The sequence below is a fragment of the Megalobrama amblycephala genome, linkage group LG2 (assembly GCF_018812025.1).
Source record: "Megalobrama amblycephala isolate DHTTF-2021 linkage group LG2, ASM1881202v1, whole genome shotgun sequence".
In the NCBI taxonomy this organism is placed as follows: Eukaryota; Metazoa; Chordata; class Actinopteri; order Cypriniformes; family Xenocyprididae; genus Megalobrama; species Megalobrama amblycephala.
The window spans coordinates 55,125,537-55,141,677 of NC_063045.1; the positions used below are offsets into that span (position 1 = coordinate 55,125,537).

The window sequence follows — 16,141 nt, forward strand, 5'->3', positions numbered from 1 at the left end:
GATGCTGTTAGTGGACCATTCTTTCCCCCACAGGAAGGCTGCTACAACTAGTGGATACAATTCGAACAGCGTTGAGGATGTTAATGACTGCGGTGAGTCTAATAGCAGGGGGGGCCACGTAGATGCGAACCAACGGCCTTGGTAGAATCCCCCGAAACTGACAGAGGGAGCTGCGTCAGTAAACAGTTGAATATCCGTGGGGAGAGAAATGAGAGTGTTATAGAAAAAGGAAAGACCGTTCCATTGCTTGAGGAAATTTATCCATAAACTGAGCTCGTTGCAACATGAATTAGTTAGGGAGATTTGGTCCTCTAGCGCGTGAACTGAAGATGCGAGGGTGAGGAGATGTGAGATGAAAGGGCGGCCTTGCGGGATGATGCGCATCGCGAAGTTTAAGTGGCCGAGCAAAGATAGTAGCTCGCGTTTAGAAAGATTTGGATTGTCTAGGAGGGTGGATGCGACCAGAATAATCCTGTCGATTTTTTCCTTGGGTAGTGAGGCCTGGAAATGAACTGTGTCCAAATTAATGCCCAGAAATTCGATGGATGTGGCTGGACCCCTGGTTTTATCCTGGGCGATTGGAATCCCGAGCTCGGAAAAAACCTTTTGGACTGTGAGAAGATGCGCGGCTGGGATGGAGTCGGGAGGCGAGATGATTAAGAAATCATCTAAAAGGTGAATGACATAAGGAATTGCATAGTTGTTAGAGAGAATCCAGCAAATAGCTTCTGAAAGCATGTTGAAAATCTTAGGGCTGCTTTTGCATCCAAAAGTTAGACGGACGGAAAAATAAAATTTTCCGTGCCAGCGTATGCCGAATAAATGCCAGTAATCTGGGTGGATGGGCATCACTTTGAAGGCAGAAGTGATGTCGACTTTGGCCAGCCAAGCGCCGCGACCTGCGTCTTTGATCAGTGTTATAGCTTGGTCGATGTTGTGGTAATGAAGAGAAAATTCTTCAAGTGGGATAAGGCTGTTTATGCTTGGAAACGGGGAGTTGTGTGGTGCTGAGAGATCGATTATTAATCGTTTTTTGCCTGAAAATTTCCTGGTAGCCACTCCAATTGGGCTTATTCGATAACATTCAAAAGGAGGAAAGTTAAACGGGCCGATCATAAAACCTGACTCGATTTCTTTTTTGATTAGAAGGTCGACTGTATCAGGCTCGGCGAGAGCAGACTGGAGATTGTTACAAATGATGATTTGGGATGGGAGGCTTTCAACGCCGGGTTTGAAACCGTGTACGAGACCAGACAGCAAATAGTCTGTAAAGTTAGTGTCGGGGTGGTGAGACAATTCAGTAGACAGACGAGAAATATTCACAGGAGTCGACAAATAATTTTTAGAATCTTTATTTAAAGACCTTTTTACAGGGCATATCATGCGGGCGTGAGCGCCGCCACAGAAGTTACAGATGTGCATGTAACGACAGCGCTGCCTTGCGCATCTTCCTGAATTGAAATTATTGCAGACTTGACTGTTTGTAGAAGTGGTACGACTTTTGAAATCTGTGGTTGAGTCGGAGTTGGTGTTTACTGGCCGCGGGACATAACTGGTTGACTTAACTTGAGATGAATCTGAGCAAGGGGGAATTGACGGGTTGATTAGGGGACAAGCTGTGGTGGAGTGAGCGACAGATCTGCAGACCGCGCAGGAGATGTTACGGCATCCTAAGAAAACTCTGTTGTGTAACTCAGTGTCTAAGGCACCCCAGTAAGGGCACTGGTTCCACTGAGCCACGCGGACGGCACATTTGGCTGAAAAAAGTTTATGGTAAGTGTAAAAGTGTGTTCCTCCGTATGATAATGCTAGCTCTGCGATTATCGCGAGGTAGTCATTTAGTTATCGTCTCCTGTGGGGAAGTGCTGCGCAAATGATTTCGCTATAATGGTTGAAAGCAATACAGAATTCAGAAAAAGAAAGAATGCGGGGAGAATTGTGCACAGGATTTTTAAGGGTAACAGAAAAATCGCCACAGTCGATTTGGCGATTTGAGACAGAGGGAGGAAGAAATGATAGCAATGATGATAAATCTATGTCCGCACCTGTGAGGATCTGTGCTCTGATGTTACTGGCGACGGGGGGTGGTTCCAATGCTGTAGCGTTTGGTGGAATGGGCATCGCCGTTGCTGAAAACAGTGTGTAAGGAGATCGAGCATGGGAGAAAGTGTTAGAACGAAGACAAGCCGGGGCCGAGGCCGCTTGCAGAGGCAACCTCACACTAGGGTCGGCCCCTGGAGCGAGGAGAGTGGAAAATGAAGGAAACTGGGGAGGAATATAGGGCGTCTGGGCCTGCACTGCTAGCGGAGGCAGCCTCGCGCTAGAAACCGATGGTGGGGCTGCAGGCCACTGACACGGGGTAGGGTTGAAAAAAGAGATTGGAAAAGGCTGGGGTTGCGCCTGTGCTGCTGGCGGAGGCATACTCACATTACCAGGGTGGTTTGTGTCTATGGAGGCTGGTATTGTTACGTGAGGCGCTGCTGTCTGTAGCTCTGCGGAGCGAAGATGAGAGTGTGGACTGGCAGCAGCGGAATCCGGGGCGCGGCCCAGGCTTGCAGAGGGCCGGCTGCCGCGGCCTGAAACTTGGAGGCCCTTTCTCGCGAGGGTAGGAGATGGTGTTTTTTGAGATCGTTGGTTCGGGCCCCTGCGATTTTTATTCGGCTTGTTAGCCGTTTTGGAAAGTGGAGTGGATTTTGGAGATGGGACTGCCGACTGAAGAGAAACGTACAGGTTATACAGCTCTGCTTTGTTCATCCTTCTGGAAAAGTGGACATCGGCGGTTATTAGAGCTTGTCTCAATCCCAACACTGTCCACTTTCCTATTGCAGGGATTGTGGGGTGTGCTGAAGTGTAGGATGAAGCTGAAGATGATGGTGGATGTCTCGAAGGTGGAGGTGATGGCAAGCCACGGCGTCTTGGGGTACGAGAAGCGGCGCGGCTGGGCCGACGACCGCCCGATGGTACTGGAGGCTCGGTTGTGGTGTCCTGTGGTGGAACACAGGTGTCCTGTGGTGGAACACAGGTGTCCTGTGGTGGAACACAGGTGTCCTGTGGTTGGGCACATGTGCTCCTTGCATCGGTGCAATGCGGCGAAGGATCCTGGGCAACGAGGGATTTGTCGTCAGACGGGAAGATATCGATCTCGGACATTGTAACAATTTGGGTGTAACCAAATGCTGAAGAACTGTCGAGGAACATGGGTGAGTCGACTGTGTATTTATAATGGTCTCCACTTATGCTGATTGGGTAGACTTGTTGATTACTGATTGCTGACAGCTGGTCAGAATGACGTGATGATTGAAAGGATCATTTGAAAGTGCTCCTCCCGAATTTTGTTAATGAAACATCATTTCACACATCAATGCTTTCCTGCTGGTTATACTAAAGCATGTAAAATTCATTATAAAGAATCATTTTCCTAAACACACTATTCTGTCTGAAAAGTCTAAATAGCTGTTGCTATCCTGCAGAGTTACTTTCCTGCAGAGTTTAGCTCCAACCTTGATCAAACTCAACTGGCTATAACTTTCTATAAACCCTGAAGACAAAAACCCTGAAGGGTCATAGCTAGTTTAAATCATATCTGAGATGCATTTACACCTAAATATTGTGATTTACAGATACTTTATGTATAACAACCTACATAGGATGGCCGAATAGAGGTGAATCCCTCGAAAAAAGATGAAGGGGAGTGACTGGTAACTGTATAATGATTGAAATAGCAAAATTGCTTGAAACAATTACTAAATAAACTGCAAAATGTTACTTTTTATAATACATTTATTTTCTGGATGGATTGCCTCTGATAGCGCTGCATGAGCCAGTATAATAATACCTTCTTTTTTGTCTTTAACTTCTCACATGCCTGACTCACTTAAGTGAGTCAGATATTGGAGTGGAAAATAATAACCCCTTGTTGTTGCACTGTTTAGATGCAAAAGGGAATTTAAAAACCAGGATACAAACATTTAAATTCCCTTTTGCATCTAAACAGTATGGTTTAACACTAAGCCTGTCTGTAGTCAAACAGCCGATTACAAGAACAGAACATTCTACAATAACTGTAAATGCTCTGTCCACATTAGAAAAATGGTTGCTTCAGGGGAAAATGAATCATCATCTATTCAATTTTACACAACTGAAGATATTAGCAAAAATTTATTTTTATTGCTCAAATTACCCTGATAACATGAAGTGTTTAATGGCATGTCCACTTCAGATCTGTTTCAGAATTACTGCAATGAAAAGGCATCTTTTTTTTTATTTTTTATTTTGTTTTGTTTTCATTAATTTATGTTTTTGAGGCCTAGACATGAATAAAAGTTAAACAATTAAATCCCAAAACAAATAAACACTAATCATAGACATGTTGACTTACTCAGTTATACCCACAATTAATGGGTTATACAAGTAACTAAAATTAAAATAATGGCCGGACTTGCCTCTATAACTAATTTAACATAAGCACATCAGATTCTTGCATGTAATTATTGTAAAAATGTAATTATTTACCTTCATTTAAAATGTCTTAAAATATCTTATAGTACATAAAGACATCTGGTATCCAATATGTTCACCTTCAGTTTACAAACTAAGATTTAAAAAAAGCCTGTGCTTTATCAAATGAAAAGAAAATGAAAGAAAAAAAATCTATAACAATCATGAATAATCTGTAAATATGTCTAAGAGAGAGGATGATGGCTTCAATATATTAAGAGTTAAGATGTATTTAACTGATATTTTAAACCAGCGGTAAAATAAAGCATAGACAACAGGATTCAGGCTTGAGTTAGCATATATAGTCCATAATAGAAATGTCATTGTAGCAGAAGAGATTATTGTACTACTTGTTAAAGACAAGATATAGTATGGAATATAGCATGTCAGATAAGCTGTCACAATGATTCCTAATGTCAGAGCAGCTTTGCTCTCAGATTTCCTCCTCACTGAACTCTCCATTACACATTTACCACCCTTCATCAGAGAGTTTATAACTTTCACTTGCTGATGTGCAACATAAAATATCCTCAAATATAAAGTTATGATCACAGTCAAAGGAAACAAGAATGAAAAGAACAGGTCAATGACTATCCATGAAAAACCTATTATCAAATAGCACTTTCCATAGCATGTGTCTGTTCTTTGTGAGCTTTCAGAATATCTGCCACCAATCAGATAGACAGTAGTATTGTAGGCAAAGGAGAAAAACCAGCAGAGACAGATGCTTATTAAGGTTTTAGTTGTGGTTATTTTCTGTGGGTACAGCAAAGGGGTACACACAGCCACATAACGATCAATAGCAATTAAAACTAAATTACAAATAGATGTTGAGAGGAGCAGACCCATGATTATCATAAACAGGTCACACAAAGTGTCTCCAAAGTACCAGCATGTCTCAATCAGCTTTATGGCATCCACAGGCATCACAATAAGTCCAACAAGCAGGTCGGCCACAGCCAGAGAGAGAATAATCAGGTTGGTTGGAGTGTGAAGCTTCTTGAAGTGAGAGATGGAGATGATCACCAGCAGGTTCACAAACACAGTCCATGCTGAGAGCAATGAAAAAAACACATACATGAAATTGTATTCATATATGGAGCGTTTTCCCTTGATACATGATGAGTTGATGGCAGGAAAGCAGTATTGAGTCTCATAGGCCATGAGTGAGTCTCCTCCTGTTAGGAGTTTGTTCTGCTCTCCTTACTGGCCTTTCATTTATACAGTGTCTGGATCAGACTGATCAACCCATCTACCGCCCACTCTGATGATGCAATGATAATTACTTTCTTTTAATAATTCCAAACTTGTTAGTGCAATTACTGTGCACCAGAGCCAAAAAATGAACAAACGTGACAGAAAACTTTGCTTTTATATGATGATATATCCACATCTAAGAACACTGACATACTGACCAATGAAACAAAACTTAAAAATGAGCAGCACTAAAGGGATAGTTCAACCAGAATTGAACACTGTCATCATATTTGCATACATAGAATAACATTTTTTAAAATATCTTCTGTTGTGTTGCCATTCAGGTTTGAAACAACATAATGTTACCCAGGATGCTCATTTTTGTGGTGAACTGTTCATTGTAAAAATGGCTAGGAAAAGATAAGATAGTACTGATAAAAGCTCTAGCAATATTTGATGCCACTTCAATATTTTCTATTTAATGTAAAGACATATAGGAAATACGATTTATGGCCACTGTGTAGAGAATATGTGAGACTGCTAGAAATCTAGTGAAAGGACAACAACCACTTATGGGATACTCAACCCAAAAATGAAAATTCTCTCATCATTTACTCACCTTCATGCCATCCCAGATGTACAAGACTTTCTTTCTGTCACAGTCTCCAGCTAGAGTGCCCGTGATTACCACTAGAGGGAACTCCACCCCAGACCATTGCCACTCTATCATGGACTACTACCCATAACCCTTTGCCTGGACTCATCAGCACACATTACATTTATCTTTTGCTCATTAACCTTGTAAGCCTGGTTTAATCAGTCATTAGGCTTGTCGAGATGCATCGGCCAATTGGTCTGCGCAGTGCCAATGCATCTCGAACAAGCCCATTCTCTGCAAAGTCTTGTGCAATGCAGCACTGCATTTCTGAGTGCTCTTTTGGTTTTTTGGCCTGTCTCTTGTGGATTTCCCTGTTTGCCTGTGTTCCTGTTCCCTGTTCATGTTTGGACCTGTGTTAACCCTGTGTTTTGACCTTTTGACCATCTTTTGGATTACGAGTGTGGATTACCCTTTCAATAAATATTGCGTTTGGATCCTCAACCTTCATGTCTCAGCAGTTGCATGACACTTTCTTCTGTGAAACACGAGATTTTTAGAAAAATAGTCCATCTCTGTGTGTCTATATAACACAAGTGAATAGGCTCTCAACGTTAATGCATCAAAAACAAAAGCTACAAAAAGTCATAAGACCCCAGTGGATAAATGAATGTCTTCTGAAGCTATTCGATAGGTGTGTATAAGAAAAAAGTGATGTGACATTTAACTAAAGTCATTTGTGGTGATTTGGTTAAATCATCGAAGCAGACACTGGTAGATCAAGTGAGAATTAAATCCATTAAGTTTGTTCACACTGTTTTACATATTTTTTAATTATTGCAGGTTTGCAAAAATTCTGTTTGTGTTCCACTGAGCATTTTTATTCATTTTGAGGAATACTGAATCTGTTTTTGTGCATCTGTCTGGTGTCTGTATTTTAGCAGCATACACCTTTTACTACATATGTAATTTAAATATATCAATTCACAAATAGGTGATAGGTTGCCACCTGTGCAATAAGTCAGTTCATGAAATTTCCTCACTAAATATTCCACGGTCAACTGTTAATGGTGTAATGACTGAGACAAATCAGACACAGTTATTTGTTAGTTAACCAGTAGTTTTAAGCTCACTCTGGGGTCTGGCTTCCATCCCCCGAGAAGTTCTCAGTTACAAGTTTTATTGCACCAATAAATGCCGCATGGAGAGCAGAGAAGAGACACACAAAATGTGCATCTCTCCTGCATTATCCACACATAACACAGCATTAATGTACAGACAGACTGTTTTATAAATTAACATTAACAATCCCAGGAGATGAAATATCATCCATTTTTACCATTGCTGTATTACAATCATTGTATTCACGTATGTATGTAGTTTTATGATACATTTAAATTAACTTCAATTATGCCATGTTTAGTGTCTATGGGTTCTCAGCAGGAAGATTTGAATGCTTGCATGTGCGGTATGTCCATACCTGCGCAACACATAAGTATTACAAGAATCTTTAATAGTTCTTCTTCAAAGCTCAGCCAGTTTAATCTTGCTCAGTCATAAAAGCCCCAACATGGGGGAGTGTTGTCACCCGGAAACACAACACCTTCATTGGCTACACCAATTTTAAGAGGTTAAAAGCTAGAGAACAATGCCACTCCCTCTCTTTTCCTTGCCTCGTGGACAACTGAACAGAACCCTCTTGGCCGAAGGCCGCTTCAGGCCAAGGCCTGGTAGGCCTAGGTCTAGGCCTGCTGGCCTCGGCCTATAAACCAGCCATGTGCTCAACATCCAACATAGAAAAGACTGGCAACAACTTCAGACAAAATCCTCAAGATTTCTCCTCGACCTGCCGATCCGACGCTCCTCAGCCTAAAGGCATCTTTCAAGTATCGTACATTTTAATGCTAAACAGCGATTTAGTATTGATTTGTAAGACTTACCTTTGCTATTGCTAAAAGAAACTGATGAGTCCTTTCCAGATTGTCTTTGACTTTTCCTATAGCTCTAGTAACAGTACCTCCTCCGGTTCAACGGAGTGTGTGTGTATGAATGTGTGAATGTGTGTGTGACTTTTGTTGTATGTTACGTGTTTGTTAGTTTAGTTATGTGTTTGTGAGTTAGATAATAAAGATTGTGCACAATATATATTTGGTTCTGACTCCATCTGCTAATTAATTGCCTCTGAAGTGATTTAGATCCCGAACCTATGCTCTAAGTAGCACGGTGCAATACGAATGTTATTTTTCCATAACCTGGAAATGAACATTTCTTAGAATTATTAAACAATCAACACTAAGTGTTCACTGGACAACAGGTTAATTGATTGTAATATTAAGATTAATGTAGCTATATCCAGTAAATCTGATTAACAGATTTACATATTCATAATTAATCATAATTAATAAATCATATTGAGTTATGAATAATTATTAATATTTCCCCTTTGAGTTAATTCGCTACAGTGGTATTATAACTATGTGGAAGAAATTGGGAACAACAGCAATTCAAACACGAAGGCCACGTAAAATCACAGAGTGGGGTCAGCGCTGCATGCTGATGAGCACAGTGCGCAGAAGTCGACAACATTCTGCAGAGTCAAAAGCTACAGACCTCCAAACTTCGTGTGGCCTTCAGATTAGCTCAAGAACAGTACGCAGAGAGCTTCATGGAATGGGTTTCCATGGCCGAGCAGCTGCATCCAATTCTTACATCACCAAGTGCAATGCAAAGCGTCGGATGCAGTGGAGTAAAGCACGCCACCACTGGACTCTAGAGCAGTGGAGACGTGTTCTCTGGAGTGACGAATCATGCTTCTCTGTCTGGTAATCTGATGGACAAGTCTGGGTTTGGCAGTTACCAGGAGAACGGTACTTGCCTGACTGCATTGTGCCAAGTGTATAGTTTGGTGGAGGCTGGATTATGGTGTAGGGTTGTTTTTCAGGGGTTGGGCTTGGCCCCGTAGTTCCAGTGAAAGGAACTCTTAATGCTTCAGCATACCAAGACATTTTGGACAATTTCATGCTCTCAACTTTGTGGGAACAGTTTGGGAATGACCCCCTCCTTTTCCAACCTGACTACGAACCAGTGCACAAAGCAAGGTCCATAAAGACATGGATGAGCGAGTTTGGTGTGGAGGAAGTTGACTGGCCTAAAATATCTGACCTCAATCCGACAGAACATCTTTGGGATGAATTAGAGATGAGACTGTGAGCCAGGCCTTCTTATCTGTATTTAAGTCATCTCTGAAAACATATCTTTTTTTCTCAGGCCTATACATTATATTTAGATTTCTTAGTCTCAGTGATTTAAATCTTAGTCTTTGATTTTATTTGGTTTTATGATTTTGTTGCTGATTTATATACTTTTTTTTCCTTTTCTTTTTTTCTTGTATGACTGCTTTTGTATGATCTTTTTATTGTTTTCTGTGAAGCACCTTGGTCAGCAGAAATGTTGTTTAAAGGTGCTATATAAATAAAAGTGACCTTGACCTTGGCCTTCTTGTCCAACATCAGTGCCTGACCTCACAAATGCACTTCTAGAAGAATGGTCAAAAATTCCCATAAACACACTCCTAAACCTTGCGTAAAACCTTCCCAGGAGAGTTGAAGCTGTTATAGCTGCAAAGGGTGGGCCAACTCCATAATAACCTTATGGATTAAGAATGGGATGTCATTAAAGCATGTAAAAGCAGACATCCCAAAACTTTTGGCAATATAGTGTATTTTCAATCGTTTTTTATTGCACGTTCTAAGAAAAAATTATTTCCACTTACAATATTTAAAATTCAACCTCATTTCAAACCTTGAAAATATAACTTAAAATCAAGCATTTTTTTATTTTATTTAAAAACTATGAGCCCTTCATATCTGTGTCATCATGAGGGTGAGTGAAATAATGAAAGAAATTGTAATTTTTGGATGGAGTACATTTAATTAATGGTTAAAAAAACAAGTACAGTCTTGGGCACTGTTACATATGCCCTGGGTCCGTGCACTATTTTCATTATATGGACTCCATTTCCCACAATTCCCCACCTAGGAACCAATCATGCACTCACACGTGTTTCCCATCAGTGACCCTTTATAAGCTGTACTCACACACACACACATTGCTAAGTATTGTTTTTGCCTCATCTAGCCATTGGTTTGCGTTCCGTTTGTTCCCTGTCCTGTCCTGTCCTGTCCTGTCCTGTCCTGTCCTGTCCTGTCCTGCCCTGCCCTGCTTTGTCTTGCCTAGCCAGTGTTTTGACCCTGGACTGTTTCCTTGTTTGTTGATCGTTTGCTGCCTGCCTTGACCATTGTCTATGTTTGGATTACTCTTTTGCCTTGCCTTCTTGTTACTGTTTGCTGGTGTTTGACCTACTGCCTGTATGCTCTATTTACGCTCTTCTGTAAATAAAGCCTGCACATGGATATCCAACTCCATTGTCCTGCTCCCTACATTACAGGCACACACTTACCAGTGCACAAGGAAGGACTACAAACCCTTACACCTTAGTTTCAATCCACTGATATGTTTATGCATCAAAAAAATAATTATGCCATTATGCATCATCATCACAGTGGGAGGGACATGTGTTTTTCAGTCTGATCCAGACACTGTATAAATGAAAGGGCAGTAAGGAGAGCACAACAAACTCCTAACAGGAGGAGACTCACTCATGGCCTATGAGACAGAGGATCATGAGACTCAATACTGCTTTCCTGCCATCAACTCATCATGTATCAAGGGAAAACACTCCAGACATGAATACAATATCATTTACCTGTTTGTGTCATTGCTGTCAGCATGGACTGTGTTTGTGAACCTGCTGGTGATCATCTCCATCTCTCACTTCAAGAAGCTTCACACTCCAACCAACCTGATCATTCTCTCTCTGGCTGTGGCCGACCTGTTTACTGGCCTTATTGTGATACCCATAGAGGGCATCAAGCAAACTGAGATGTGTTGGTACTTTGGAGACACTTATTGTGGACTGTTTGTAATTATCGTTAGGTTGCTTCTTTCTACATCTCTTAGTAATTTAGTTTTAATTGCTGTTGATCGTTATGTGGCTGTATGTCACCCTTTACTGTACCCACAGAAAATAACCATGACTAAAACTTCAATAAGCATCTGTCTCTGCTGGTTTTGCTGTTCAGGTTACAATATTGTGTATGTAATTAGTATCGGATATTTTCAAATCTCACACAAAACGTGTTATGGTCAGTGTATTGTCATGAATAGTCTTGCTTGGACATTCATTGATTTGACCATTTTCTTCCTATTTCCTTGTGTAGTGATCATCTCTGTATATTTGAGGATATTTTATGTTGTACAATGGCAAGTGAAAGCTATAAACTCTCTGATGAAGGGTGGTAAATGTGTAATGGAAGGTTCAGTGAGGAGGAAATCTGAGAGTAAAGCTGCTCTGACATTAGGAATCATTGTGACAGTTTATATGCTTTGCTGGATTCCATTTTATATCTGTTCTCTTACAGAAACCACTGCAGTCTCTTCCACTACAATGACATTTCTAATATGGACTTTGTATGTTAGCTGTGGTCTGAATCCTCTTATCTATGCTTTATTTTACCACTGGTTTAAAATATCAGTTAAACACATCTTAACTCTTAAAATATTTCAGCCAGCATCATCTCTGATAGAAATGTTTACAGATTGTCATTCATGATTGTGGTGGGGGTTGATTTATTTCATTTTTTTGCACTTAAAGCACAACATCTGACTCCCATCCATGAAAATGCACAAATACCGCTATTGCTACACATGTGATATGTTTTCATGTGTTCAGGTACAAGAATGAGACATAAATGGTGAACGTAAATGGTGACTGAGGCTGCCAATATCTGTTCTGTGTTCTAAGAAAATAGTTCAGTGTAGTAAAAATGGACTGCTTTAGTGTTTTATGTATTTTAATGCTGATTAAGAGAGTTTGTTGTCTTTGCACCAGACTCACCTTTAGCCATTTATCTCTGATATTACTGATAAGCATCACAGTGTCTCTGTAAATGTGTAAAAGGTCCCACTGTACCCTTTGTATTGTGATCATGTCCACTGATGCGCCTTCAAGTGGTTGTGACTTTATCTGAATGTATGTGAGTGACTGTGGCACAAACTGGGCACTTTCAAACAGTACACAAGGAGTCAGTAGATACTGGCTGCAGTAATTCTGTAATAAAGAAACTCAATATTGCAGAACAGGGCTTAAATGTGCACTAAGTAAACTTTCATGTTTCACTGGACATCAGTGTTCTTGTACTTTATACTGACAGCTGTAAATGTTAATGAGATGTAAAAGCTTAATTTTCTGATTTCATGTGTCTCAATTTTGTCTTATGCATAGCAATGTAGTCGGTCAGCTATTGTTGAGCATCTCTCAGCTCAGTTTTTGTGGTGCATTCTGTGGTGGCACTAGTCGAACCACCATCAGTGGCTTTTTGGTGTTGAATCAGCATTGGAGCAGAGATTCTAGTCAGCTGTTCAGAATCAGTGCACAAGAAGAAAAATGAAAGTGACGAAAGCAAACAAATTACAAAGTCAAGAGGGCTAACGCAGAAGACTCTTCAAATTTTACGTCATCTTATTTGAGCATTTCAATACACAAATATTTAAAGTACACATGAAATCAAAATTTACCTTATTTACTTTGTTAGTGCATATTACTAGTCTTGTGGTAAACAATTAATCCATGCAAGTTAAAACACAGAAAAAAATTGTTTGTCGCGGTAATCATTAATCAAAATCTGAAAAGTTACTTCCGGTCTGGAATGGCATTCCTTCTCTGATGACGTCAGTTTGACGGCTTGGGTTAAAAACACGTAAACCACTCCCCTCCAACCGTTAGTCTGCTATGAGCGAGAGATGGAGAGGAGTAGTGGCAAAAGTAAAACTCTGCCCTCTATTCAATATTCTGTTTCATTTGGAAAAACGTCACAACACTGGAGAAAAGTCGTTTGCAACTTACGGTTCACACGGACTTTAATAACAACATGGTCATCTGGAAAAGAGCATGTGAGCGAAACCTCCGCTCTATGCCAGTGCGCTCCGCTCAATAGCTCATGACCCAAGTGAATGCTCCACTCTTGCTCACTAGTAACAACGTTAGCTCAAATCCTACTCTGACATGAAATTTCTCTGTATTATACGTCTTTCTGATTGTAATGAATTTCCTGAATAAATGTCTTAATTACAGTAGGCCTATAGATTTCACAATTAGTTTCTTTTTGTTGTTGTTGTTTAGGTGGAGGCTTTAAATAAGCCCTTTTGGGTTTTCTGCCTCTCCCTGAACAGTATATGGATTGTACTTTTTGTGTTTTATTGTATATATTTTATATGTGTGCAAAAAAATCTAAACCAATATAAGGATATATTGTTATCTATATATTAAAGCAACATATTGTATGAAGTGGTATAAATAAACGTGACGTGACTTGACTGGAGTGTCGAATTGCAGAGCTCATGCAAACATAATTCACATCTACATCCACATGATCAGATGATTTCTTTGCTGCTTTTTTCTCACTGCTGTCATTTTTGTTGCAAAGAAAACACGCAGCACATATTTATATTCATCTAAATGTCACTCTCAAGAGCATTAGCAATGTTGAGATACTCACTGTCACGTTTGGTTTTGATTCACGGTTTTGTTTTTATGTCTTATTTTGTAGTTTTCTTAGTCAAGGTTCGTGGTTGTGTCATGTGATTCCCTTTCCCTCATGTGATTATGTCACGTGCTTCCCTAGCCTCATGTGTAATGTTCTGATTGGTACCCTTGTGTCATGTGTCACATTCTCATTGGTTGATTATGTAAATTGCTTTCAGGTGTGTCTTATGTCATTAGTGTTTCAATTATTTTAATTCAATGAAAAAGGTTACATTTTGTAATTTTTTTTTTTTTTTTTTTTTTTTAAATAAAAGGTCAAAACGTACATTAACAAAACAAGTAATTGGACACAATTAGAGGTGCACAAGGAAGGACTATAAAGCCTCTTACATCTTATCTTAAATCCACTGTTCTGTTCATGCATCATGAAAATAATTGTGCCATTATGCATCATCAGAGTGGGCGGTAGATGGGTTGGCCAGTCTGATCCAGACACTGTATAAATGAAAGGACAGTAAGGAGAGCAGAACAAACTTCTAACAGGAGGAGATTCACTCCTACGATGGCCTACGAGACAGAGGATCATGAGACTCAATACTGCTTTCCTGCCATCAACTCATCATGTATCAAGGGAAAACGCTCCAGATATGATTATTATATAATTTATCTGTTCATATCATTGCTGTCAGCATGGACTGTGTTTTTGAACCTGCTGGTGATCATCTCCATCTCTCACTTCAAGAAGCTTCACACTCCAACCAACCTGATCATTCTCTCTCTGGCTGTGGCCGACCTGTTTACTGGCCTTATTGTGATACCCATAGAGGGCATCAAGCAAATTGAGATGTGTTGGTACTTTGGAGACACTTATTGTGGACTGTTTGCAATTACTGTTAGGTTGCTTCTTTCTTCATCTCTTAGTAATTTAGTTTTAATTGCTGTTGATCGTTATGTGGCTGTGTGTCACCCTTTACTGTACCCACAGAAAATAACCATGACTAAAACTTCAATAAGCATCTGTCTCTGCTGGTTTTGCTGTTCAGGTTACAATGTTGGGTATATAATTAGTAATGGATATTTTAATATCTCACACAAAACGTGTTATGGTCAGTGTATTGTCATGAATAGTCTTGCTTGGATAATTACCGATTTATTCTTTTTATTCCTATTTCCTTGTGTAGTGATCATCTCTGTATATTTGAGGATATTTTATGTTGTACAATGGCAAGTGAAAGCTATAAACTCTCTGATGAAGGGTGGAAAATTTGTAAAGGAAGGTTCAGTGAGGAGGAAATCTGAGAGTAAAGCTGCTCTGACATTAGGAATCATTGTGACAGTTTATATGCTTTGCTGGATTCCATTTTATATCTGTTCTCTTACAGAAACCACTGCAGTCTCTTCCACTACAATGACATTTCTAATATGGACTTTGTATGTTAGCTGTGGTCTGAATCCTCTTGTATATGCTTTATTTTACCGCTGGTTTAAAATATCAGTTAAACACATCTTAACTCTTAAAATATTTCAGCCAGCATCCTCTCTGATAGAAATGTTTACAGATTGTCATTCATGATTGTGGTGGTGGGGGTTGATTTATTTAATTTTTTTGCACTAAAAGCACAACATCTGACTCCCATCCATGAAAATGCAAATACCGCTATTGCTACACATGTGATATGTTTTCATGTGTTCAGGTACAAGAATGAGACATAAATGGTGAATGTAAATGGTGACTGAGGCTGCCAAGATCTCTTCTGTGTTCTAAGAAAATAGTTCAGTGTAGTAAAAATGGACTGCTTTAGTGTTTTATGTATTGTAATGCTGATTAACATATATAACATCATTGCATTATCAACATGCTAGCATCAAACTCTTAAAAAACAACTGTTTCGCATGCAGATCTGCTTCTTATGTAGGCTGGTATACATAAATTGTCTGTAAATCACAACATTTATGTAAAAATGCATCACATATATGTTCATTTAAATAATTAAGAGAGGTTGTTGTCTTTGCACCAGACTCACCTTTAGCCATTTATCTCTGATATTACTGATAAGCATCACAGTATCTCTGTAAATGTGTAAAAGGTCCCACTGTACTCTTTGTATTGTGATCATGTCCACTGATGCGCCTTCAAGTGGTTGTGACTTTATCTGAATGTATGTGAGTGACTGTGGCACAAACAGGCCACTTACAAACTAGGGCTGCAACTAATGATTATTTTGATAATCGATTAGTTGGCCGATTAT

The 16,141-nt window shown here is 39.7% G+C and overlaps 1 protein-coding gene and 2 pseudogenes across 1 annotated transcript; 2 read left to right on the forward strand and 1 right to left on the reverse strand.

Annotated features, from left to right (window-relative positions):
• Window positions 1-4,190: 4,190 nt before the first annotated feature.
• On the reverse strand, window positions 4,191-5,715 carry LOC125262964 (annotated as a pseudogene).
• A 5,180-nt stretch (window positions 5,716-10,895) lies between these two features.
• LOC125262965 lies at window positions 10,896-12,989 on the forward strand (annotated as a pseudogene).
• A 1,211-nt stretch (window positions 12,990-14,200) lies between these two features.
• LOC125262966 (trace amine-associated receptor 13c-like) lies at window positions 14,201-15,625 on the forward strand. The gene has a single exon (XM_048181804.1). The coding sequence runs from the start codon at window positions 14,455-14,457 to the stop codon at window positions 15,463-15,465; it is 1,011 nt and encodes a 336-aa protein (XP_048037761.1). The 5' UTR covers window positions 14,201-14,454; the 3' UTR covers window positions 15,466-15,625.
• Window positions 15,626-16,141: the final 516 nt, after the last annotated feature.

What these genes read in the sequence shown, in the direction of transcription:
- LOC125262966 (XM_048181804.1), top strand. Translation starts at nt 14,455, where the DNA reads ATGGCCTACGAGACAGAGGATCATGAGACTCAATACTGCTTTCCTGCC.